We start from the raw sequence: 24,801 nt of genomic DNA, 5'->3' as shown, positions 1-24,801 counted from the left end.
GGAGAATAGTGGCAATGACATGATGCCCATTAAATTTAGAATAAACGCATTGCGGATTTCTATCTTTATAATAGTCATAAGCTAGTAGGGTTAGGTAGGACGTGCTAATGGGTCGCCCGTTTATTTGAAACAAAAATCCGTTTTTCCTAGCGACGGTTAGTGGGCAGCGCTAAAGACCTCGGCCGGCCGGCCCCCCCAAGCTGCGACGCGCCGAGTCAATTTTCATTACACTGACACGACTTGACTTGCGCCTGCGGTAAAGTTCGGTAGACCACACGATATCTCTCATGGCGTTTCTCAAGCATGAGAACTTTAAGGCTTTCGTACTCGACGGGAATGCAGCGCGCTCGAGCGCGCAACGGTCGATCGCCTCGCTTTTCCAGCACGGAATTCCAAATTTCGGTAAGTATTGTATGAGTTGTCATGACGCTGGGCAATGACGGGGGCGACAGTGGCGTCACTGTCGTGGCCGTCTCGACCGAATCGTTGACGTCTCTGACGCAACATCCGCCGCACCGCCTAATGTCGACGGCAACCGGCGCGATGATCCAATCGAAATCCGGCATCGCTTCAAAATTAATCAGAAACGACTTGGTCCTACAGGATGATGATGATGACTCGGAACATTGTCGCGTTCGATTATAACTCGGATCAGCAGCGTCCTTAGTAACATTGATCGTAACGTTTGACGACGGCGGAACGTTCGCTACAGGAGCGCAATCCACGGTCGCAAGTAGGAGCAAAAAAGAGGCAACGAACATGGTAGGAGCTGCGGCAGAGTTCTACTTCCTGGAGGCGGCTGATTCGGATTCTTATACGTACGCGAGCCGCTGTTGCCGCTTTGAACGCGGATGTGGTGGTTTGAGGCCGTTCTTTGCATGCAATTACGGAAATGACGACCGGTTTGCATATACGGATTCAACTGGCGTCATTCGACCATTAGAGGAGTGTGCCACTGGCGGATGAAGCAAGCCTGTCAGCAGCAGCTGCATGCAGCCCTACTCGCTTTTCCAGGTGATACCATGCGCTATCGTAAGCCAGTGTGAACTGACTGGGGGAAATAACAATTTTGCATGAGAAAAGCTCTTTGGTTCGAGTGGATAAACTTGCGATTAGCGATCAATGCATGCAGATGCCCCCATTAGGAGAGTCTTTTGTTCAAGTCCCTTAAAATGGTCTACGGTTTCTCCTACGCCGCCGAATATTCATAGAACGCAATCTGCCCGGTGAATGGAGAAACTGAAGCCAGGTACTCAATATTGAACCGACCAGTTTACAAACAAGCAAGCATTGGCAGCAGAAGCAATAACAGAAGGTCTGTACGTTATCTGTATATACTGTACACGATCGCGGCTTAGCGGAAAGAGCAGATGCAGCTGCATTCCGTCACAATGGCATTTGGTACAACAACCTGCCTAATGTGCCCATCCTTACTAAGGTATATGAGGTCGAGAGAGTGGTAGCGAGTTGGAACGCAAGCGGTGGCGGCGGCAGCGGCGGCGGCGGCGACGACGGTAGTGTTTTTCCCCGTATCCTCATCAACGGACTTTTCATCCTCCCGTTCGGAGGAGCGTCGAAGTAACTCTGAATGGAACGTTTTCGTTCCGTAGTACGGCACTTGCCCGCAGTCGCCTGCGCATCGATGGATATTAATCTTCTCTCGCGTGTTGAGAACGAAATCCCAGCCGAGACTCTTAATGCTGACTTTGAATTTTTCCACCCGACAATTTGAAGGCGACCGCGGCGAAGGCGTCCGCGGCGAAGGCGTCCGCGGCGAAGGCGATAGCGAAGGCGAAGGGGACGACTTTGTCGCGTCGATCACACCGACCGACTCGAGCAACTTTTCAAATTCGGCAATGATGTCATGCCCTCCGCTCGAATGTTCCGAGTCCTCGTCCTCGTCGTCCACAGGGTAACCCGTCGTCGACAGAACGAGGACGACGAGAAGAAAAGAAAGCAAGGTAGAGCAGAACATCGTCAAAGTGCGCACGTCAAACTGAGTGTGACTGCTCGTCAGCGTGCGAATTTGTAGTCGAAGCGAAATTGAAGACACGTGCACGTTTCAGGATGAGCGAGAGACTCGTGGTTAGAAGACGCAACGCCAAGGAGACTTGTTGGTCAGCTGAGACAGCGACTAAACGTTCAATCAAAGGCTGGTTGCAATACGACAGTCGATCGTTCGGTCAACTACTGTTTGGATAGCTCGTGCCGATGACGCATAGGATAGTTTATAAATACTATGAGATCACCAACTAGACGAGTCAATTTTCCGTTTGGGAAAGTAGCCAAGGCGAAATAAATGCTTCCAGTTGGGCAAGGGAAACAGATGCTCGCATTTAAGTTTGTGCGCTTGGTTAGGTAAGTGCAGGAAGATCCAGAAAAAGGTAACATTGAGTCAGTAAATTAGAACACACTTACACGCCCCGGGCGTTGCATGTGGGAATTTCGATGCTCATCAAGCCGCGGTCCGCGTCTCATTGTAAACAAAGAAAGGACCCAGCAATATGGTTCCATGACGACGATACATACCAGCAATTTGTAGCCGAAGAGCGAAATAGAACACGTGCACGCTTAAGTTAGGAAAGAGCGAGAGTCTCGCAGGTAGAAGACGCCCATCACATCAGGGAGACCTGATAGCGACTAAACGTTCAATCAAAGAGGAAACTGTGTTCCTATACGTCACGCTATCCAAACAGTAGTCGACCGAACGATTGGCTCCAACCAGTCTTTATAGATCTGTTAGGGATCGAACTTACATAGCCACGGGCGAAATAAAAGGTTCCAGTTGGGCAAAGGAGAGACAGATGCTCGAATATATAAAAAGCAACACTTGGTGCTTGATTAAATAAGTGCGGGTAGAACAGAAAGGGGAATGACGGTGGTAAAACGTCGAGTCAGTAAAAAACGCATTTGCATGCACCAGGCATCGTCGGAACGATAATAGGAGGAATTTCGATGCTCGTCAAGCCGTTCCGCGTCTCGTTGAAAACGAAATGCTTGAGAAGTAGAGACTCGTCTGCAACGCAGCAGCCGTTTCTCACATCTTCTTTTGTCAATCGAAGGTGATCAATGACGATGCCGCTGTGAGGCGAGAGAAGGTGCTTGTGCGGATTGGGCTTACACGTACCCTTGCAGATTCCGACGTCGACTGTGTGATCGTGCAATCCCGTGTGCTCGGGGAAGAGGGCCTTGAAGTCGACCAGGAGCCTGTGTCGTTTGCAAATCGATGACGCACGTTTGGCATCAGACGATTCGGCGCTGCCGGCCCCGGGAGCGCCGGTGACGACGACGGCGGCGAGCGAAAGACAAACAAACAAAAACGCAATCATCTTCGCTCAAGTTGCACTTAGAACGAAGAGCCCGAAAGCGCGATCCTTTTATAGGCCACTTCGATGTCTCCCTCCAACGTCTCGATGTCTTAGCGAAAAGGCGAGTGCTGAGATAAAGTTCGGCTCGTTTCACTCGAATGAGAAGGGCGACACGAAAATGCCGCGGGGTACTAGAAGGAAAAGAAGCCAAGCACGAGCAGACTCGTCCTCTAGCGACGTCTCTTTGACAATTTCGCAGTCAAAAGCCACGAAAACGAAACGAAATTTACCTATATCGACTCCTTTATACTAACTAGGCTAGAAAAAAGTGCGTTTGCTCATTTTGGTGTTGAGAACTGCGTTGCGTTCCGAGGACACAGTGCGAACTGTCGAAAGTCAGGAAAAAGCGACGTCGAGTCAATTTCCTCTGCCCGTTCCGTTCGTTTCCTCTTCCGCGAAGAGACCGTCTGCTTGACGTCGGCCGCCTCGAGAAATCTCCGAGACGAGATCCTATCGAAGTAGGCTCGAGGGGCCGACGACTACGAACCCCCCAAGTCTAGACGATTTCCCAACGAGATTTCAATTGCCTTTTGATAGGATTCGGAGGCAGAGAAGAGGAAAGTACAAGGGAAGCACGCCAGAGCGAGGATAACCGAGTTCCGGGTCCACCGACTACATAAATGGACACAATAGGAGCAAAAGAAAGAAAAAGACGATTATGTTCGTAGGACACGTTTGGATTATTCTCTGCTGCATCGTCTCGAGCCTGACTACGAGTCCCCGGCCGACGACACCGTCCAAGTGGTGTCATCGCGAGCCGCTCGTCGTCAATCTGACTGAACTCGGCTGGGAGGCTCGCGTGATCGAGCCCGTTCGGCTCGACATCGGCCAGTGCGTGGGCCGATGCGGCAAAGTCGATCGGACCTATCATAGCACGCTTCACGCCGAAGCGTTGGCCGTGTGGAAACGTCTACTTAAGGAGGAGAATTTGAAGTGGAAATCGGTTGCGGGACCCTGTTGCGTGTCGCGTCAGCTCGAAGCGGTTTCGGTGACTATGCGCACGTTGGGCGGCGTTCGAAGGACGAAGGTGATCGAAGATCTTGTCGCCGTCAGCTGTCAGTGTTCGTGAAGTGGACTAGCTACTGGGATTTTTTTTCTTTCTTCTTCTTTTGCGCTTTTGAGTCCGGAAGCGGGCACTCTGACTTTGTTGAGGGGTCCCGTTCCGTTCTTGTAGCCCACGCCTACCTGTCATATTAAAACTGTGATCTTGACGTTTCGTTTCGCTGCGATGGACGACGTCTTTTTCGTTTTTCGACTTTCTTTCTTGACGCGGACCCGTACTATGCTAGCCCGTATAACAACACTCCGCTTTTCCGCGAACGAGCACCTAATACGTTTTCCTTGCTTACATTTCTCGCGAATTCAATTTGCATAGTAAACTGCTACTATATTTGCTAGAGACGAGCCTGTATTATTCATTCCTTCCTCCTATCTTCTGCAATCATGATGACGAACAAAGCTCTCTTTGTCTTTTCCATATGCTGCTGTCTTATCGCAGTTAGCCCACGCAGCATAGATACTGGAAAGAAAAAAGATAGAGAAGATCTGTGCCAGCGACGTTCGTTCCTGCTCAACTTCACCGAGATTGGCTGGGGGCATGTTATTCATCCGCCCATTGTCGACATCGGATTGTGCGTGGGACAGTGCGGATCTCTGGATAAAGTGTATCACAATAGTATTCACGCGGAAGCTCTCGCCCTCCTACAGGCAAGCCGTTCAAAAAACGATGAAAAAATCAACCGCTCAGCGGCGCCTCTATGTACGCCGGGATCGTTCGAGACGATCAGCGTGAAAAGACAACTTGGAAAGGACACGTTTGACGGCGAAATTCCTCAGCTTGTCGTCAAGTCGTGCGTGTGCGCGTGATATCTATATGCGTGAGTTGACGTCGTCAGAAGCCTATTGAATGACATGGCGAAACCCCTTCCGCTCTCAACGACATAGAGTAGTTAACTGATTAATTGGCTAAGGATAGAAGGTGACGTCCGTTCGCGTTAGTTTTGCATGCACGCACGGTATCACGATACTTCGAATCACGGGAATAATAAATGACACAATATAGAGACGTAGAAATTGTTACTTTTGCACGTACGAGTGTTGCTGAGCTAGCGACGGATTCTGAACAGTTCCGTGTTGAGCCTGCGGCTGCTGTTGCTGCATAATTTGATTCGGATTCGGGTGCATCTGGCCGGGAGCCATCGCCGGCTGAAACTGAGAGGGATACCGCTGCTGCGGAAGCGGTTGAGACACGCTCGTTTGCATAGGAATCGGCTGGGAAGGACGAAACTGCTGAGAATGACCCTGAAATGTAGACGGAGGCCCCCCTCGACCCCGATGCTGATCGCGCGGTTGATACGGTTTCACCCCCGCGAGAGGATTTTGAGTGATTCCCGCTTGAGGGCTTACTTGACCCGCTGCTGCTGCCGGCTGATGAAAATAGTGCGAAGGCTCGTTGGGTCGTTGAGGCAACGGTTGACCTCGACCGATCACTTGCAAAGAAGCAGGATTTTGACCTAGAATCGGTTGCTGTTGCTGCTGCTGCTGCACCGGCGGCGGAAGGGGCCTAGTAGAACCTTGCTGTGGCGGATGAGTAATCTGCTGATGGTGCTGCGGATGAATTAGCTGCGCTTGGGGCTGATGTTGAACCGGCTGCACGGATTGAAGCGGCTGCGGTTGGGTTGGCTGCGCTTGGACCGGCTGCGCGGGTTGAAGCGGCTGGGGTTGGATCAGTTGGGGTTGGGCCGGCTGAGGTTGCATTGTCTGGGGATGGGACGCAGGGAATCGCGAGCCGTCTCCCCATACCGGTGTACCGGGTGTCGGCGCGGGAGAAAGCATAGGTGCTGGCGATGGCAAAGGCTGCTGATTCCGGTGTTGCTGTTCTAAAAGTCTTTGCTTTTCTGCATCTTGTCGCCGCTGATCTTCCTTTTGTTTATTCAGCTCGGCCTGCTGAATTTGCAGCTGCTGCTGAAGCTGCTGCTGATAGTGCTTGTCTTCTTGTCGGTGCACCTCCTGCTTTCTCTTTTCCACGAGTACGAAACTTTTCAGCTGCTCCAATTGCACTTCCAACGACTGACTGCCAATCAATTTGCTTTTCAGTTCGTCAACGACGCGCTGCTTTTCCTCGGCAAGTTGCCGACACTCGTCGAACTGACGTCGCAAGTCGCCGAACGCCATCTCCATATCGATAATTCGTTTTCGCTGCTCGCCGATAACGCGATCCTGTTCGGCAATTTTAAGCGCCTGCATCTCGATCTGTTTCTCTTTTTCCGCCAGCAACGACGTCACGAAAGACGGTATTTGCACGACGTTTGCTGACGTCGCCATCGGTGCTGGAGCTGCTGTTGCTACCGTCGTCGCCGTCGCCGTCGTCGCCTGTTCTCGCTCAGACGAAATGGCGGCACCGCGAACGTTGACAACATTTCCCGACGACGTTTCGACGCTTTCGTACGACTTGTACAAGCCAGAGTGAGGTGGAACCGACGATGCCGTCGCCGCCGCCACCGTCGCCGCTCTCGGACGCGGTGCCGAACTCAGCGGATCAAATTCGTCGGCCGGCTGCGCTGGTTTCTTTCTGTCGACGCCAATCTTCCAAAACGGATCCAAGGAGCTGAGTGGATCGTTTCGCCGTGGTTCCGGTGGATCTTGAGGCGGCGCAGGCGGCAGCGACGGTAAGGACGACGGTGCCGGCGCTTCATCGATCGCTTGCGATCCCGATAAGACGCGACGAACGAGATACAGTAGAGCCGTGTGACAGAAGATGTACTCTTCCTAAAGAGATAACGAAGCAAGAGGTTAGGGATTAGACGAAACGTGCACACTCTGTTCAGCACCTTGCTCTTTATCGTCTGCATCCTCTGTTTTTTCAACAATCGCACCAGATTGAATACATTCACTACAGAAACGAGCACGCTATAGCCTAAGGGTCTCGATTCGGCTTCTAGCTAAGTGGAACGCTTCGAGAGAGAACAATCTACGCGGGTACGCCTGCCCACCCCCTGCAAACCTCATTTCCGTTTCTCTTACCCGTAGAATTTCCGTCGTCGATGCTTCGCATTGCGCTGTGCAGAACGACGAAAGCTCCAATTCGACTTCCACCGTCGCTGCGTACAAAAACACGAGAACCCTTCTAAAGAGAACATCGTTTCTTTTCTTTCCGTATTGACCTGCTGTGAACGATCAACGGTTCGTCGTTGCGAGCGAATCGACGATAAACAGCCATTCCCTCGAGCAAAAACTCACAAAAACCTTTCATTGCCAGCGGCGGAAGCCCGCCAGACGAGACGGCGACATCGCTAACGAAAACCAGTTGAATTATTCAATACGTCGCTTATCAAATCAGACGCGTCCCACCTTTTTTCCGAAGAGTCTCGATATTCCAGATGGGCAACAGTCCTCTCTTCGTTATCCTATAAAAATCACGGAGGAAGGCGGGAACAATGAGAAGGCCATCTAATTGCTATTTCGAATTAACGTCACCTTCGTATTCCTTATGCAAACATAGCGACATACGCAAACGCTCGTTTCGCGATAGCTCTGGAGCGTCACTTCGAGAGGACCCGTTTTGAGTACGTGGCCTCCCCCTTCGGGCCAGTAACGATAGCAAGATACCTCAATAATGATATGAGATAACGAAGGAGAATAGGGAGCTTCTATCACCTTTCCGTCTTCGATTTCTCTGTCTAACATTACAATCGCGACTACTCGGCATTCCCACACCATCGTCCAGAAATCGTCGACGGCGTCGGAGGAGAGCGGCGATTGGGCGGCGATGTGACGAGGCGGAGACAAGTCCTGAGAAACAAAAAAAACGAACATATTAATTAATTTAAAATTGAAAACTAGTTATTCTCACGTCCAAATAGCAGGCATTGATGTAGTCGGCAGCGACGCCGCGCAATTTCACTCTATTCTGGTCATCTAACGAGAAAGAGAAATAATAAGTCATTTCTTTCTATACACATAGAGCCTCTTTTCTTACACGGAACCGAGTCAGCAGAGCGATTCATGTGAGAATGTATTCGGGCAGCGTGCACTGTGAAAGATTTCGCATCTTCGGCCTCGAAAGCGTTCAGAGCCTTTGGCACCATTACTTATGAGTCAAGCAACTAGACACACGAACACTCGCACTTTTACCTCCCAGTCCCGCGTCATCCCGAAGCGATTATCGTGCGACGACACTTCTGACAGGGCCTTCAATTGGGCTTCCACGTCGCTGACGACCTTTTGCAAGGTAGCGACGTTTCCGACGGCGGAAGCCGGCAGCGCGCGCTCCCGTTCGACGACGAGCGACGACGTCGATCGTTCGCCACCGGCAACAACGACGCGCGTCATAGCAGAAATCGGATCCGGCTGACTTTGTCCGCCGATGACGACGCGTTCCGACGACGGAGGAGCCGGCGACACGAGCGGCGACCACGTCGACGATTGCGTCGCCGGAGAAAATGTTGCCCCGAGGGACGGCACGGGAGACGCGGTCGTCGCCGGCGCCGGAACGCCGCCGAGGAGATGAGCGGGCTTGGGCGGCAGACTCGATCTCGACGGCGGGTGGGAGTGGGTTAGAGAAGCGAAGCGGCCCTGGGGTTCCGCGCGATCCGGAGCGGAAGCGGGAGCGACGACGGGGCGAACGGGTCTAAGAAAGAAAGAAAGAAAGCATCACACTCGCCGTCGCTTTGGGATGAGACGGACGCGTACGCTTCTGGCACGAGAGCGGGTCGTTCGCGTTGACGAGACGCGCACACGTCTCGCGCTTTGTTCAGCAGTTGAGCGGCTTTTTCGTCGAGTCTCTTGAAAAATCCGAGGCCCTTTCTGCGTGATAAAAATCCCGAGTCCCAATGCGCAGATTTTTTTCTACTTTTTATTTCCTACTCGGCTCGGGCGTCGAGATTGGGAAAGACGTCGGCTGCCTCGACGATTTGCTCGACGATTTGTTCGCGTTGTTCGTCGATTTCTTGAAGGTTCTGTCGCACGGACGCGTACTTGGCGTTCGCTTCGGTGAGCGCGGCGAGAATGCGATCCTGCGCGTCGAGATTCTGACGAATCAGGTCGACGACGTCGTTGTGTTTCTCCAATTCCTTCGAGAAGAATTTCTAGAACAGAAACGACGCGTTTTAAGAAGTGTTTAGACGATGTTTTTACGTCTTGAGCGTCTTTCTCGGCTGTGACGATTTGACTCGTTATATCGTCCTTATTGATCTAAAGCGTTTGTGAAGTTAATAAAGTAGAGGAGTCCGAAGCTCTGCACCTTTTCTCTCAAATCCGATTCCAATTGTTTGCGCTGCGCTTTCATCTGATCGACTTTTCCCAAGAGTTTCTGCAAGTTTTCGACGAGTTCTTCGTCGATAGGAGCTGCAACCGCCAAATCATACAACGGAAAGTCGACTAAAGAGGAAAACGACGCTTACAGTCTAGAAGACTCTGAGTCGGCAGGGATGCGAGCAGAGCGTCCTGGGAACCCGTTAGGTGTTCAAAGTGACCCTGATTCTGCTTGAATTTTTCCACAATATCGGCATTGGTACTCATCTGAAAGACAAAATAATGTACCCTATTTTAATTTCTCGACTCACGCTCTCACCCCCTTGGCGTGAGCCTCTTGAAACTGTTTCAGTTCAGTGTGAAGGTCGGCTAGTTCCTTAGGCTGAGACCGAGGACCAAATTTTTCCTATTAGATCAATGAAAAAAGATTCGTCGTTGCAACGAAGATAATTTGTTATTGACTTCAATCAGTTTTTCCTGCTTCTCGTCTTCCTCTAGGAGAGCTTCCACTTGATCAAGGGAAGTCTTTGCCTTGGCTGAAAGAAGATCCAGCTCTAGGGAGAGAGGAGGCGGAGCCTTTTCATAAGATTCAATTTTCAAACCTCTCACGTCACCACGCACCATCAAGCGATTCCCTGAGATGGTCAAGGACGTCTTTCTTGTCTTTCATGTCCTCGTACTTTTCATGAAGCTGAGCTGTAGACATGTGACGTCCTGCGCAGGATCACATCTATTATCGTGGCTACTTACGTGGCAGTGTTTTTGGTACGCTGTGCGGCTTGAGAACGTCTTCAAGACTAAGAGACTCCATGGTTTGCCTTCAAAGAGAAAACATAAACAACTAAGTACACCCTGGTAGATTAGACCACAATTATTATTAGATGCCTCTACAATATGAATACGCCCTTGACGATTTTAACGGTTTCAGTCTCACTTCAAATCGGCATCTTTTCCTTCTATAAGGCTTCCAATGTGACGAAGAAGTCTCGCCTTCTCCTCACTACGACGATAACAACGTGTGCCCCAAAACCAATATGTCACAAGCGCCTTTCTCAATCAACCTGTAGACGGACGAAAGTTCGTGGGCTTCCATAGGAATCAGCTTAGCGAATATATCGTGGCCCGAGACGCTCGGATCAGACGGCTGGAACGGCATCGGTTTAACGAGGGACGACGCTGTAGACAAACGACGTCGACATGGCAACGTGAATGCTGGCAGTGCTTACCTTTTATTTCGGGAAGAGCGTCGGGCTCCGGAACTGCTTCGTGATAGACGAAGTCGTTGTTCTTTACGGCGGATTCGAGTCTAGAACGGAAATGATAATGTCAAAAGCGTGGAGGAGAGAAATAGAGTTTTACAGTTTGGCAATGGCCTCTGACACCAATCGCACGGCTTCCTTTGCTTTCGCGTCATCCTGAGAAAATTGAAAAGCCTCATTCTTTAGTAAAGTCGTAATAGAAAGAGATTCTCGCCTTTGCTATTTTGCCTGCTTCTTCAATTTTAGCCGCGGCAGCCTTCAAGTAGCCCACCTGGGGAAAATTCGAACATTTCGGCTGCAAAACGTGAACATAAGACTACCTCTTCGCCATGTTTTCCCTGCTCTTCCGATCCAGTAGCAGCAAACATCTAATAGGGTAGACACAAGTAATGCTAGTGAGCGCGAGATATATACGGTAGTTTCTACCAGAGCCAGAGCGGCAAAGTACAGGGATTTGTGTTCAAAATGTTTCTGCCACGTCTGAAGAAAGAAATTAAGTCCATTTTTTCCTAAACGCACATATTGCGTCGTATGTACTTTGTATTTTTTCGACGCTGTGACTGCCTTTGACGATTCGGCAACCAATAGTGCCGTACTATAGTAATTGGCGACTTGCCGAGCCACCTTGCTGTTGATTCCTCCCTTCCGCTTTTCCTTGACCGATTTCTCAAGAAGACACTCCTGCGCCTGGGCCTAGAGAAAAAACGTGAAATTGGGCAATAGATCACTTTTTCAAAGAACGCACCAACATGACACTTGTGTACATTGCCATCAGCTCGCTGCTCAAATCAGGAGTCGCAGCAACAGCAAAGTTTTCCTTTAGAAAAATCAATTAATTAATTGAATGGGCGTTTCGGTTGTAATTCCTCACTTTGAGATAGTCGAAGGCGCCCGCCGCACATTGAAAATGAGTGCAGGAGACGCGCATCCCCTGAGGGAAAAAAAAAGGAAGTCAAGGGAATAGACGCCTCAAAGAAAAACGTCGGATTTACGTCGTCCGTAGTTCGACTGTCATAGTCACCGAGTTGAGAATGAAGGGCACCTGCAAAAAGTAGAAAGTTGCCAGTAGAACACAGTTGCCGTTTTTCTTATTGGTACGCACCAAGATTGTATAGAATGGCAGACTGGTCATACGAGATGTCAGACATGGAAACGCTCTTGCCGGACAGAGGATCCGTCCTAGGATATACCAAAGAGGCTTTGATTAGATATCAGGAATACACGAACTGATTTTTTAATAATGGGAATTGGGAAATGGGAACGTCGTTTATATCGAACCATGAGAATGCGATCGCCGCCGCTTCGCCTTCTTTCATTGGAAATCGGGCTTCGAGAAAGTGAAGTTGGCAGAAATATCGACGCAGAACGCTGCATCCCGAGTAGTCGCGTGTCGGCGTAATGGCGTTCTAAAAAAAGTGTCGGAGAGAAAGAGGCGGTTTAGTCGAGAGAAAAGGACGATGACGTCACGGAGTCGCTGTCCTACCGCTCGGAGTTGTTTCAAACGCGCCAGTTCGTCTGAATAGTTGTCTGGATCTTCGTGATAGTAGTCGCGAATGTACTAGGAAAACGATTGGAACGATTGGAACGACGAAAGGCGCGCTTACGCGTCGTATGGGGTTCGAAAAGTCGACGCCGATCGACGTTTTGAGGTCGAGAGTGATCATTGATGTGCGAGGAATCTCTTCCATCGTCACAATTCGGTTGTGGAAGCAACGAGGTGAACGAACTGGTACGATGACGTCGATTGTGGGCACGTGATGAAAGGGAGGAGTCGTTTGCTATTTTCTCGGTCACAGTAAGTGTAATTTCACAGTTTTCACTGTCTACACTGCTAGAATTAATTGATCTGGCAAACTTCGCTTGGGTTTTGATTGGTGGTGCAGTACACCAGTAGCTCTTCTCAAAACTAATTTTTAAAATTTGCTATTAATTTTTTAAATGTGCTATGTACATTTTTAGCTAGTTTTACGTTTTTCTCCGTCGCTCTTCGTCGAGCGTGAGAACTTGAAGCGCGACGTGGTGAACGTACGTGCAGCCAGCCACCGTTCCGCGAACAGCTCGAAAAATGGGCTCTCGCTCGAAAACGGGCTCTTTTCACCCGTACGTCGTCTTTCGACAGAAGCTAGACTATCTGTAGAACTTGGACGATCGAAAATGACAATGAAATTAGGTGGGTGACGTTATATTAGACGTACATTTTTATTCCGGACCCTTAGAGACACCTCTGCAGCGGCACTTGACACGTGACCATATGTACTCACAAACTTGAGCCCAACTACACACTAATCCAACTACTGTTGCCGCGCTGACACTACGGCAGAAATACCTAAAAGAAATACCTAAAAGAAAGCGAAAACTGCCAATGGTATGGCGTTCAAAGTCGATCGGCACATCCTCCAATGGAATGCAATAACGTTTCTCTGGGCGTTCTTCAACGATATAGCAAGCGACGGTACAATGATGCCACAACTAATCTTCGCACTGATTTGCAATAGTTCGTCCAATTCGTCCATTGGCACCGCCAGCCCCTGGCACCGCCCCCTTCTCACCCACGAATGCAACTCGACGGACAAAGCAATAGTCGCAAGGGCAACAGACTGCGTGAAAATCACACTGCGCGACTACAATATTGTTGGCGTGCTAATGATTGCACTGCTTAGCTCCTTGTCTGACCTGTACGGCCGCAAAAGGGTCCTTGTCGTCATGGCACTGGGAACCAGCTTGGACAAACTGGCACAGGCTTTATCGCCGAATGTTAACGTTCTTCATTACGCGCACGCTGCATGTGGCACCCTAAGTTCATCATATCTGTTTTGTGCAGTCATATTTTCGGCAGTAGCTGACACGTCCAGTCCGGCAAACCGATCGAGGAACTACGCCTGGACGGAGGGGTTTCTCTTCCTGGGAGTTGCAAGTGGCCCTTTTATAGGCGGTGCCATGGCAAAGAATATTGGTGTACAAGCTCCATATTACCTCTCTGGCGGTCTCTACTTTATACTTGCGGTCTTTATTGCCACATGTGTAACGGAAACACTTCCTAAGGAGAAACGAGCAATACTTCAGTGTTTTGACTCTGCTCAATTGACTGAATGCTGTCTGAAAGAGCCAGCAGAAGAAGAAAAACTGTTAGCTGTAAATAACTCCGAGTCTACCAATGTAGCGAATCCTAAATGTCACCGGAGAACAATTAGCTGGATAATCCTTACTCCCATAGGATCGGCGATGACACTGTTGCAGTCATGGACATGGGTAGTGCTGACTGTAATGCTACTCACGCACTGGATTCCGGTTCGGAGCATTCACTTCACATTTAGCCTATTTGCTAAACGCGATTTTGGATGGGGAGCCTTTGAAACAGTACTATATACTACCAATTATTTAATCTCACTCGATTTATTAGGGAATCTTCTTCTCACTTCGCATGGTGGCTCTCTTCATCGGAAGCGGTCCCATGTCTCACATAATAAAACTGAGGAATCAAGACAAAGTGGCAATCGGTGCCATGTTCGGTATTATGACTTATGGAGCCTTCACTTTCCTCACCCGACAGTGGATGTTTTATGCAGGTGAAGAAATAAACTGTAGAGTTTGCTTTACTGTTTACACCCCTACTATGTAGGTTCTTCACTTTTTATGCTATTTGCATGGATGACACCGTGTCTACGTGGAACAGCGTCGAACTACACGTCCGTAAGCAAACAAGGTGCTACATTCACGGACCTGACAAATAACGACTATTAATTAAATTAAAATTAGGTTCTGTCCTTGGGGCGGCAGGAACCCTTGAAGCAATCTCGGGAATATGTGCACCTGTGATGTTTGCTCCCCTCTTCAAATGGCTCCTGAAAATTGATTACGAGCAGTACGTCTTTGCTTTTGTGGGCGTATTCTACGTAGTGACGGGAGTTCTAGCAGCATGCTGGTACCCAAAGAAGCCAAGTCTAGAAATTGACGAATCGAAACCAGAAAACACTTCAATTCAATGAGAAGACTTTTGGTTGGCATGCCTACACCAAAAAGAGCACGTTTATTTTTGAAATGGGCAAAGCAAATATTAATTAATTTAATCTGCGCAGGGCGCCAAATCGCATGTGACGCGTTAATGCACCCCATGTGACCTGCCCGCCCCTAAAGATGATCTCGGCGTTCGTTGCCCTCCTTTTCTTTCTGACGATATCCCAGTCGAGCCTCGGCGCTCTCGCGCAATCGTGTCAAAAGCTCGATCGAAGCATAGCGACGATCTGCACAAATGCAACGTTCAATCGAATCCGCCTACCGAATAGTTTAGGACATCAGGATCAGAAAAGCGCCGCAACTGCGTCGAACAAGTACATGTCGGTGGCTCGGAGCGGATGCTCTCACGATTTTGGCTCGTTCATCTGCTCCTCGTTTTATCCCCCCTGTGGTGAAGGAGGTCGTCCTTTGTCTCCCTGCTACGAATTGTGCGATCGAATTCGAAAGGACTGTAGTGCGGAATTGATCGGTTTCGATCTTTCCGACGTGTTGAATTGTTCTGCGTTGACGACCTTCGATCCTGCTAATATTACGAGCTGTTACGACCCGTCGCCTCACCTCGTTATCAACGAAATCAACGCCGACAGTCCCGGTTCTGACAAGGAAGAATTCATTGAAATTTACGATGGCGGAGTCGGATCGACCAGTTTGAATGGCTTCATTGTCGTTCTCTTCAACGGGGCCCTAAGTGGGGATGCCAGTTATCGAACGATTGACTTGACTGGATGGCAGACAAGCAGTAGCGGATATTTTCTTATTGGCAATTTAGCCATTTCGCCAAACTTAACGCTGCCTTCCAACTTCTTACAAAACGGTGCCGACGCCGTTGCTATTTATAAGGCACCTGCTAGCAGGTATGTAAACAATTGAACTGAACTATTTACGGACTTTTCTTCTTAGTTTTCCTTCTGGTACGAAACCTACTCAAGTGGATTTAGTTGACGCTGTCGTCTACAGCAGATCAGGGACAATTGACACTGCTTTGGTCAATGCACTTTTGCCTAATCAATTCCAAATCAGAGAGGACGATTCTTTTCACGCTATGGACGAGTCAATAAGTCGTTGCTATGGTCTTTATCCTCGCAATTCAAGCGCTTTCAAATTGGCCGTCTATTCGCCGGGCGGGCCGAATCATTGTTTCAACGTTCCAACGACTGCTCCAACGTCTGCTGCTCCAACGTCTGCTGCTCCCACAGTGATCCCAACTAGTGGAGGTCCCAAGCCTTCCGTGACTTTGTGCGCATCGAAAGTTCTCATTAATGAAATCAATGCTGATTCGCCCGGGTCAGATGTACAAGAATATATCGAGTTGTCTGACGGTGGAATTGGAGGAACTTCTCTCGATGGCCTCATTCTCGTGCTATACAATGGAAATGGAGATCAGTCTTATTTGACCGTATCATTGACTGGATACAAAACAAATGCGAAAACCGGTCTGTTTCTTCTTGGATCCACTCAGTATCACCCAGACATTGTTCTTCCAACAAATTCGATTCAAAATGGACCTGATGCCGTTGCTTTGTACATGGCATCGCCATACGACTTTCCATCTAGCACTCCTGCAAATTCTACCAATTTGGTAGACGTAGTTGTGTACGGAACCAATGATCAAACAGACATTGGACTACTCGACGCCTTGGCGCCAGGACAAATGCAAGTAAACGAAGATTGGAATCATCATCCCGGCGAAGAATCTATTAGTCGTTGTGCTGCACGAGCTCCTGTTCAATTAGGAGCCTTTCTTTTATCACACCCAACGCCTGGACTGCCTAATAATTGTTTATCTGTGCCTTCCGTATCGCAGAATATTGTCACCAAACGCTGTCCAGTAGTCGGTCGTTCAGCTCTGGTAAAGACGAGCAGAAACGTTACAATTAACGAAGTTGTGCCGTCTGGTCCTGGCGCGTTTATTGAGTTATATGACGGGGGCAAAGGGGACACGAATCTTGCTGATTTGGCTCTCGTTGTGTATAGTGGAAATAGTAGTCAATACGTCGCCAGGTGGAATCTGAATGGATACCAAACGAATGCTTCCGGTTATTTTGTTATTGGAAAAGGACTCGTAGAAAAAGACTTCTCCAAGGATCTTTCTTCGTTTGTTGACATTACCTACGGAGCAGTTGCTCTCTACGATCGACCGGTGTCATCTCGTCTGAGAGTGCTTAATTTAGCAGATGCAATTGTGTTTAGTGCGAAGAACAAATCAATTTCCGCACTTGCTTTACTTTCCGTATTGACTCCTAATTTTCCCGCTGTTGCGTACGTCGCTGGATATTCTATAGCCAGAGTGGGTAGTCTAAAGCCTTTCGATAGCCCTGCATTCGTAATTGGTATACCAACGCCTCTATTACCCAACGCTATTCCGCCCCTTCTCATCAACGAACTAAACGCCGACGATCCTGATTCTGACACGCACGAATTTCTGGAATTATATGACGGCGGTCGAGGAAACTCGCCTTTGGGTGGCTTTATCATCGTTTTGTTTAATGGAAGAAACAGAAATCCGCCAGATACGAGCTACTTGACAATCAATCTCGCCGGAGAAACGACGAACAGCAAGGGATACTTTGTCGTGGGATCATCGCAGGTTAGCCCCAAGCCTGATCTCGTCTACCGGAACAATTTCCTTCAAAACGGAGCAGATGCTGTAGCCATCTATCGGGCTTCTGCTTCCAGGTGCATCTTTTCCTTCTATAAATCGTAGGGTGTCTAATTATTTTTTGTAGTTTTCCCGTCGGCACAGCTCCGTCTCGAGTTGCTCTCATAGATGCCATTGTGTATAGTAAATATGACAGTGTTGATCCAGTTCTAGTCAATGCTCTCTTGCCAAATCAGAGTCAAGTGAAGGAAGACGATACGTTTCATTTCGACGGGGACGAGTCGATCAATCGCTGTTTTAGTCAACAGCGTCTCAATTCCAGCGTCTATAGACTGGCACGTCCAACGCCGGGCCGGCCAAACGACTGCAACGACGTGCCGGCCACGCCAGCTCCTAAGCCATCGATCGTTTCATGCAGATCCAATATTCTCATCAACGAAATAAACGCTGATTCGCCAGGGCTGGACACTAACGAATTTATTGAACTATCTGACGGTGGAATAGGAGGGACGTCTCTAGACGGCTTAGTTGTCGTCTTGTATAATGGAAACGGGGATGCCTCGTATCTGACAGTGCCGCTAACCGGATATCAAACCGACTCGGTCACCGGCCTTTTTATCCTAGGATCTGGAGCTCTGAAACCGGACATCGTCCTTCCACGGAATTCTGTTCAGAACGGAGCTGATGCGGTGGCCTTGCACATGGCATCTCCGTTCGATTACCCCCAAGGCACAGCCGCTTCTTCGACCAATCTGGTCGACGTGGTTGTCTACGGAACCAACGATCAAACAGACGTTGGACTGGTGGACGCCTTGGCGCCAGGACAAACGCAGGTAAACGAAGATTGGCTGCATCATCCCGGTGAAGAATCTATTAGTCGTTGCGCTGCACGCGCTCCTATTCAATTGGGGGCTTTTCTTTTGTCTCATCCCACTCCGGGAATGGCTAACAATTGCTCGTCTATGCCATCGGTTCCACGGAACACTTCCCGTCAAGATTGCGTGCTGGTGGGTCGATCTGGTTTGATAAAAACAAGTCGTAAGGTAGTAATCAACGAAGTTCTGCCATCCGGCGTCAATGCATTCGTTGAGCTCTATGACGGCGGCAAAGGGAACACGAGTCTCGGTAGCATGATTCTAGTGATGTACGAGGGAAGTGGTACTCGATACGTCGGCAAGTGGAACTTGGCCGGATACAAAACGAATTCGTCAGGGTATTTCGTTATAGGAAGCGATGCAGTGGAGGGGCCCGCTTCAAAGAATGCGTTACTTACCAACATTTCTTACGGAGCCTTTGCTCTGTATGATGGCCCTATGAGCTTCAGCAATCCACTAGTGATGAATCTTGCTGATGCCGTCGTCTTCGAAACGACTCGAACGAGAGTCTCTGCTACGACGCTGTTGTCGGTATTCACCCCAAATTCCGCACCAGCTCTTTACCTTCCCGGGTATTCTTTGGGAAGATTAGGCAGTGTAGAACCGTTTAAAAACGACGCCTTTAAATCGACTTTTCCGACGCCGCTCACCGAAAACGCTCCACTGATCGTCATCAACGAATTGAATGCCGACGATCCGGACGCCGACAGCCACGAATTTTTGGAATTGTACGACGGCGGCATAGGAGGCACATCCCTCGACGGCTACCTCGTCGTCCTGTTCAACGGCAACCAAGACGATCCTCCCGATGCGAGCTACCGGACCATCGACCTCGCTGGAAAGAAAACGAATGCCAGAGGTTATTTCGTCATCGGATCATCACGATTGAATCCCAGGCCCGACTTCGTCTACCGCGACGGTTTTCTTCAAAACGGGCCAGATGCGGTGGCAATCTATCGATCGTCAATCGAACGGTAAGTAAAGTGCACACAAATCTCCTTACCTCTAAAACGTTGACTCGTGCTTAGTTTTCCTGTAAACACGAGGCCAACGAGAGAAAATCTCGTCGACGCTATAGTGTACAGCGCACGCACTTACGTCGACAACTTCCTTCTAAATCGACTCCTCCCCGGTCAAGATCAACTCCTCGAAGATCCCCTGTTTCACTACGACGACGACGAGTCTCTCAGTCGCTGCGGCGGCGGAAGTCTGCAAAGACTGAACGGCACGCTGTATCGACTCGCGCGACCCACTCCCGGCGAAGAGAACGTTTGCAACGACGTCGCATCGACGCCGTCGCCTCCCGATCGTCTTCCCGTTCCCTGCACGTCCGCTATAGTGATCAACGAAATCAACGCCGATACGCCGGCACTCGCCGACGACGGCGAATTCGTCGAACTCTACGACGGCGGCAAGGGCGCTTCGTCTTTGGACGGCATCGTTCTAGTGCTCTATAACGGATACTTCAACGACAAGTCGTACTTGACTGTCGCTTTGACTGGATACAGGACCGACTCGAATGGATATTTTGTTATTGGGTCCGCATCTCTCGATCCGGACATGGTCTTACCGGCTCACAGCATTCAAAACGGTCCGGACGGCGTCGCTCTCTACGCCGGCTCGCCTTACGATTTTCCCCAAAATACGCAAGCGACCGACGAGAACCTGATCGACGCTCTCGTCTACGGAACGAACGACGGCAGCGACCGTTCGCTCCTGAGCCTCTTGACGCCCGGCGAGTCGCAGGCGAACGAAGACTGGAATAAAAATAGCGACGACGACGAATCGATTAGCAGATGCAGTTGCTGCACTCAAATTTCGTCCGCTTCTTACCTCCTGTCCCGTCCGACTCCTCGTCGTCGAAACGATTGCCCGTCTTCGCCGACCGTGTCGCGAAAGGATACGAAAGCGTGTCCGACTATCGAACGCGATCGACTCCTCGCCACGAACGCCGGCGTGATCATAAGCGAGGTGCTTCCCGTCGGTCCGGAGGCATTCGTCGAGATTTTCGACGGCGGTCGAGGCGACGTGTCGTTGTCCAATTTCACCGTTTTCGTCTTCGCGAGCACTTCGTCCCAGTACGTTTCGATGTGGAACTTGAAAGGATATCGGACAGACGATTCCGGTTTTTTTCTTCTCGGGGTCGACTTGCCGCCGGGTGGCGGCGAGAAAACGAGACTGAATATTTCTTCGTCTTCTTTGAACGTGACCGGAGGCGCCGTGGCTCTCTACGACAGTCTGCCCGAGTCTCGGCTGACCGATGCGGTCGCGAACAATTTGGCCGATGCCGTCGTGTTCGGTCACGGATCTAAAATTCAGAAGTTGCTCGATATTTTGACTCCCGGTCAGGAGCCCGTTTCCTATGACGGTGCATCGAGGATGTCCATGGCGAGAGAAGGCACGGAACCCTTCGTTCTAAGCGCGTTTCAGGAACAACGATCGTCTCCTGGAACGAGTAATATCGAATCAGAGCCTAAAGGCACAGGTAACGAAGATACCGTTTGAATTTGAATTTTAGAACTGACGTATATTGTTATACAGGGCTTTCTGGTGGAGCCATTGCGGGAATCATTATAGCTGTGCTTGTCGTTGTTGCGGTCGCAGTTCTTCTCCTACTGTTTGTCTTGTGGCGAAAGAAGTGAGGAAATCTAAAAGCGATTCGTGGTTATTCCAAGCAAGGTTTGATTTAGGACTTCTAGAGATGTGCCATCGGTCAAATTCGTGAAGGAAGGCTTCGCGAAGGAAGGCTTCGAAGATAATATGTACGCAGAAACTGATTCCTAAGTGTTTCGTTAGGCGCGTTCTGGCTATGGATTATTTTCTTTGCGTTGTTTTGCTGTCTTGCTGCCAAAAAGCACCGTTCTGGATGTCGCGACGGGCTCTCGCTTAGCAGCAGATGTCTTCGAACTGTGCCGGTCGAATTGTAAGAACACGAGGTGGCCCCGAAGGAGCCCCCCTCCGTTTTCTCGTCCGCCAGTCCTCGTGCGGCACGGCTAGCCTCCAACTAGTAAGCTGTTCGGACGTGGTAAGCCTTTCGCGTCGCGCTTGACACGGAAAACTCTGGAAGGCTCAAAAGGAAGCCCCGTATAAGCACAGCAGATTTTTTGGCGCCAGTTAGTTAGACATGTACCTTTCACACAGACACACAAAAACGACAACACACGGTTTGACGTGTCTTGAGGCACTTGCCTCCATTTTTTACTTCGGCTTGGTCAGTATAGTCTCCAGATATTCGTTAAAAAACATCTTACCGGGATCGGCGTTCGACGCTTCGAGTAGATCAAGAAATTTCTGCATGTTTTTGCCGTTGTTTTCCCACAGATATTGCACCAATTCGGGAGTGGGTTCCAACTCAGACATTTTGGCCCAGTGAGGCAAGGGCTTCACACCGTCAACGGACATCCATTTCTTAGGAGAAACGCAACTACATCTTTCTGTTGCAGTACTCTTCATTGACTGACCTTGGCTACTTCTTTGGTAAATTTAACCCAAAGTGGGCGAGACGTTGAATTTCCAAGAGCCAAGACTTCGACGTAGGCCACCTTGATTGCATCTTCGTCCGGTTTGGTGCGTCCGACTACGGCGGGACAAAGAAGGCTCTTGCTGTCTGACATAAATCTCATCTCGAGAGCGAGAGACATAGGAAATTCGTTTCTGCCCGCATACTCCTTAACAATGTCCACAACATCCTAAACAAAGACAATGAAACGTAAGTATAATTGCAGGTAAAAGATCATTTATACAATTAATTCATTAAGAAACCTTGCAAGCTTGGGCAATGTTCTCATAGTCGTCATTGACAATAAAAGCCATCTCGAAATCGTACACTTGAAATCCTTCGTGAACCCAAAGTCGGTAGTGAATTGCGCGTGGCAATTCCTGAACAATCCTGTCAGATCAAGAAAAAAAGAAAATGACTGCATACAAGTAGCCAGTAGTTCGCCGTTTTCCTAACCGTTTCGGCTCGCCCAATTCGATGTTAGTACCAGGTATCTTGCAAGATTTCTGAGCCGAATTCGTGAACGTCGTGAACAGGGGAGTGAGCCAAGGATTATTGGCAATCACGGCAGGAAATCTTTTAAAGAGTTTCGCTTGCAAAAACTCTTTCGCCGTCTTGATCTGATAAAAGCGATCCCCAACCGGTTCTCCTAATAAAACAATTGCAATTTGCTTTGTTGGATCTCTTCATCGAATTCTTCCTACCGTCAGGTTTCATATTAATTTCTTTGATGAAGATCTCGTCCTCGTTCGGATTCCACGCACCGACCGCCGTGTCCAAGTTCAGACAGGTGGCGCCGCTTGCCAATGTGCCCACAATCGACTTGGCGTACTCTTGCTTCTCAGCGATCTTTGCCAAGCCCCCTGCGTGAAACGGATTACTGTTGAAAGGAAACCAGAAAATTTCCGTTGAAAAGTTTCTCTCGGCAATGGCCTTGGAAAGAGAAAAACACACGAGGTAATTCAACAATAATTATGCTAATCTAGCGTCAACCTTCATCGCTGCTCCACTCAGCAACGTATCGCCGACTTTGCAGCTAAAATTGTTGTACGTCTCGACGATGTGCTGACGAGGCTCCACTTTGAACGTGATCGTGTACGTGAAGCCGAAGAGGCCCATGCTCGTTCCGATAGCCCTGATGAGTTCTTCGTTCTCTGATCGTTCGTAGGTGACCAACTCGCCTCTGCTATTGACGATCTGTATCTCCTCAATCAGATCCGGATGAGCCGGACAATGCTTCCCAACACCCTTGACAAAAAGTCATAAGCACACTGCAAGCTGTAAAAGGTCCAACTACAGTGCCTACATATATTCTGAGACATTTGGATTATCTCTAACATCTGGGGGGGCCCGTTCACAACAAAAGAATTCCGCGGTCTTACATGGCATCCTGTTCCAATGATGCCCCCATACGTAACACCTCCCAAAACGGTGTTGAACATGAAATTGTAGTTCTTCTCCAGCTGATCGCGTTTCGCGCGGCACGTCGTCACATTGCACAGGATCTTCACCGTCGCGCTCGACTCTTCATACTCGATCGGCTCTCCCTCGTCGGGGCGCAAAAGAACGGGGTTGATGAGCACCGTCTCCTCGTTCGGATACAATTGCGTCCACGAGTGTCGCGCGCCGATCGTGCGCACTTTCATGCGAGCCCATCGAGCGCACTTGATAATCGCCTTCACTTGCCAAAGACGCCACGGATAGAACGTGTAGACGGTATCGACGACGATATTGCCGCCCCAATTGGTGAACGTTTGAGAAAAGCCTGAACACGGGAGACACCGCTAATAATGATAAGAGAATGCCGAGCTTTCGCGTACCCAACGCCTTGATCAATGTCCTGGCGGCCATAGAAGCCATGCTCGTCGAGACAGCCGTCTCTTCCAACTGACCCTCTGCGGCAGTCTCGGTCGGCTCTCCCACTTTGAGCATGTCTTCGAAGCCCTCGTCGGACTGCTTGGACGTCGCCGTCACCGACTCGGTCATTTGCATCATACTGACGCCGGCGTCGCGATTTAGATGCAAAGGCTCGTTCACAACTAAAACAAGCAATTTTCGAGTTTACCGAATTAGTTGATTAAATAATTAATTTGACTTTTTCGGCTGACGAAGATGTGAGATTGACGACAGTCGCCTTTCGTTTCGGAGAACCACGCGTTGCACGGAAAGACGTACGTTCGTTTCGTTGTGACGTCTTCGACGGCTATCGATTCGACGTACCAGTTCACGAACAATTTGTACGCCGGATTGTGATCGACTTCGAGCAAGTCGATTCGGCCAAGACGACTGTTCGTCACTTCGAACACGTCCTCCTTCGAAGTAGAACCGACGTTAGGATGAGAACAAATGTCCGTGCGTGGGCCTTACGGATCCAGGATAAAACAGGCGACCTCTGGGGTTGACGACGTTGGTTCGGTCTAGCGAGACGTTCATAGCGCCCGCGCTGCCGATAATTCTCACGGAGACGTTCGTGTCCGATCCGTTGCCTTCGGTGCCAGAGTGGACGTAGATCCGATACGTGTCCATATCCTAGGAATTATTTCAATATCGCTTTGATTTCGTGGAGTAAACCCCTCGTAGACTCCGCTCTCATCTAATCGTCCTGCGTTGATCTATTCCCTATTCCGAGGCGATCTCGTTAATTATACCTTTGTTGAGACTGAAGTAGTCGTTGAAATGTTTATCTGCTATTCCCCGTTGGCAACCGAAGAACAGCTAGTGTGGACTGAGATATTTTTGTCTGTTCTAGCATTTATGTAGACGTTTGAGCACTTCCATGCCTTTGGCTTAACTAGATGACCTTTGTACCGGAATAGTAATCAAAGCAGGAAAAACTTGGGAGATTCCTCACTGCTGCAAAGAACAAAGTGCTTTGGTCTCACTGCGCGTGCTAGATGCGCATTCTGAAACAAATCTTGATTCTAATGTACGACGT

The 24,801-nt window shown here is 49.5% G+C and overlaps 4 protein-coding genes and 1 long non-coding RNA gene across 9 annotated transcripts; 3 read left to right on the top strand and 2 right to left on the bottom strand.

Moving 5' to 3' along the window:
- Nucleotides 1-74: 74 nt before the first annotated feature.
- On the top strand, nt 75-4,579 carry LOC136190000 (uncharacterized). Of its 2 annotated transcripts, none has more exons than XR_010670492.1 (2): nt 75-3,062; nt 3,136-4,579. It is a non-coding gene; the product is annotated as an uncharacterized lncRNA (long non-coding RNA). The 2 variants fall into 2 exon arrangements; XR_010670493.1 differs by having other exon boundaries at nt 75-3,083.
- An 800-nt stretch (nt 4,580-5,379) lies between these two features.
- On the bottom strand, nt 5,380-12,620 carry LOC136189989 (tyrosine-protein phosphatase non-receptor type 23-like). Its single transcript, XM_065978058.1, has 34 exons — nt 12,484-12,620; nt 12,363-12,437; nt 12,158-12,285; nt 11,982-12,058; nt 11,872-11,921; nt 11,751-11,810; nt 11,625-11,696; nt 11,417-11,572; nt 11,306-11,359; nt 11,200-11,247; nt 11,094-11,150; nt 10,980-11,035; nt 10,847-10,926; nt 10,682-10,796; nt 10,555-10,620; nt 10,371-10,438; nt 10,242-10,316; nt 10,083-10,174; nt 9,940-10,026; nt 9,770-9,887; nt 9,610-9,713; nt 9,504-9,560; nt 9,234-9,454; nt 9,060-9,173; nt 8,502-8,997; nt 8,347-8,443; nt 8,221-8,285; nt 8,025-8,159; nt 7,845-7,976; nt 7,719-7,774; nt 7,532-7,660; nt 7,392-7,468; nt 7,199-7,260; nt 5,380-7,136 (listed from the first exon to the last, which is right to left on the bottom strand). The coding sequence occupies exons 1-34, from the start codon at nt 12,565-12,567 to the stop codon at nt 5,445-5,447; spliced, it is 5,055 nt and encodes a 1,684-aa protein (XP_065834130.1). The 5' UTR covers nt 12,568-12,620; the 3' UTR covers nt 5,380-5,444.
- A 537-nt stretch (nt 12,621-13,157) lies between these two features.
- Nucleotides 13,158-14,953, top strand: LOC136189756 (tetracycline resistance protein, class B-like). Of its 3 annotated transcripts, XM_065977753.1 has the most exons (5): nt 13,158-14,236; nt 14,280-14,445; nt 14,499-14,582; nt 14,636-14,741; nt 14,792-14,950. In XM_065977753.1, exons 1-5 carry the CDS (start codon nt 13,247-13,249, stop codon nt 14,829-14,831), a joined length of 1,386 nt encoding a protein of 461 aa, XP_065833825.1. In that variant the 5' UTR covers nt 13,158-13,246; the 3' UTR covers nt 14,832-14,950. The 3 variants fall into 3 exon arrangements, 2 of the variants coding, with proteins under 2 accessions (XP_065833825.1, XP_065833824.1); XR_010670451.1 differs by having other exon boundaries at nt 14,280-14,388; nt 14,446-14,582; nt 14,636-14,953; XM_065977752.1 differs by having other exon boundaries at nt 14,636-14,950.
- A 50-nt stretch (nt 14,954-15,003) lies between these two features.
- LOC136189755 (uncharacterized) lies at nt 15,004-21,239 on the top strand. The gene is made up of 6 exons (XM_065977751.1): nt 15,004-15,747; nt 15,794-17,569; nt 17,620-19,341; nt 19,396-20,852; nt 20,909-21,005; nt 21,058-21,239. The coding sequence occupies exons 1-6, from the start codon at nt 15,014-15,016 to the stop codon at nt 21,149-21,151; spliced, it is 5,880 nt and encodes a 1,959-aa protein (XP_065833823.1). The 5' UTR covers nt 15,004-15,013; the 3' UTR covers nt 21,152-21,239.
- A 226-nt stretch (nt 21,240-21,465) lies between these two features.
- Nucleotides 21,466-24,670, bottom strand: LOC136190746 (uncharacterized). Of its 2 annotated transcripts, none has more exons than XM_065978998.1 (11): nt 24,515-24,670; nt 24,234-24,459; nt 23,962-24,178; nt 23,687-23,905; nt 23,249-23,631; nt 22,860-23,114; nt 22,571-22,799; nt 22,323-22,515; nt 22,130-22,256; nt 21,829-22,056; nt 21,466-21,775 (listed from the first exon to the last, which is right to left on the bottom strand). In XM_065978998.1, the coding sequence occupies exons 2-11, from the start codon at nt 24,390-24,392 to the stop codon at nt 21,566-21,568; spliced, it is 2,220 nt and encodes a 739-aa protein (XP_065835070.1). In that variant the 5' UTR covers nt 24,393-24,459; nt 24,515-24,670; the 3' UTR covers nt 21,466-21,565. The 2 variants fall into 2 exon arrangements, with proteins under 2 accessions (XP_065835070.1, XP_065835069.1); XM_065978997.1 differs by having other exon boundaries at nt 24,234-24,395; nt 24,515-24,669.
- Between the last annotated feature and the right edge of the window lie 131 nt (nt 24,671-24,801).

This window comes from Oscarella lobularis, chromosome 8 (assembly GCF_947507565.1).
Source record: "Oscarella lobularis chromosome 8, ooOscLobu1.1, whole genome shotgun sequence".
In the NCBI taxonomy this organism is placed as follows: Eukaryota; Metazoa; Porifera; class Homoscleromorpha; order Homosclerophorida; family Oscarellidae; genus Oscarella; species Oscarella lobularis.
The sequence above is the reverse complement of the archived record's forward strand: the minus strand, read 5'-3'. Positions and strand labels throughout refer to the sequence as shown.

Coding starts and splice junctions, on each gene's coding strand:
- LOC136189989 (XM_065978058.1), bottom strand. CDS start 12,567: ATGGAAGAGATTCCTCGCACATCAATGATCACTCTCGACCTCAAAACG. Junction 11,811..11,871: donor ACAGTCGAACTACGGACGAC/GTAAATCCGACG, acceptor TTTTTCCCTCAG/GGGATGCGCGTCTCCTGCAC. Junction 7,137..7,198: donor TGCAGACGATAAAGAGCAAG/GTGCTGAACAGA, acceptor TTATCTCTTTAG/GAAGAGTACATCTTCTGTCA.
- LOC136189756 (XM_065977752.1), top strand. CDS start 13,247: ATGGCGTTCAAAGTCGATCGGCACATCCTCCAATGGAATGCAATAACG. Junction 14,237..14,279: donor GATGGGGAGCCTTTGAAACA/GTACTATATACT, acceptor TCGATTTATTAG/GGAATCTTCTTCTCACTTCG. Junction 14,446..14,498: donor ACAGTGGATGTTTTATGCAG/GTGAAGAAATAA, acceptor CCTACTATGTAG/GTTCTTCACTTTTTATGCTA.
- LOC136189755 (XM_065977751.1), top strand. CDS start 15,014: ATGATCTCGGCGTTCGTTGCCCTCCTTTTCTTTCTGACGATATCCCAG. Junction 15,748..15,793: donor TATAAGGCACCTGCTAGCAG/GTATGTAAACAA, acceptor TTTTCTTCTTAG/TTTTCCTTCTGGTACGAAAC. Junction 17,570..17,619: donor TATCGGGCTTCTGCTTCCAG/GTGCATCTTTTC, acceptor TATTTTTTGTAG/TTTTCCCGTCGGCACAGCTC.
- LOC136190746 (XM_065978998.1), bottom strand. CDS start 24,392: ATGGACACGTATCGGATCTACGTCCACTCTGGCACCGAAGGCAACGGA. Junction 23,115..23,248: donor TCATTGGAACAGGATGCCAT/GTAAGACCGCGG, acceptor CTTTTTGTCAAG/GGTGTTGGGAAGCATTGTCC. Junction 22,800..22,859: donor TGAGTGGAGCAGCGATGAAG/GTTGACGCTAGA, acceptor TCTCTTTCCAAG/GCCATTGCCGAGAGAAACTT.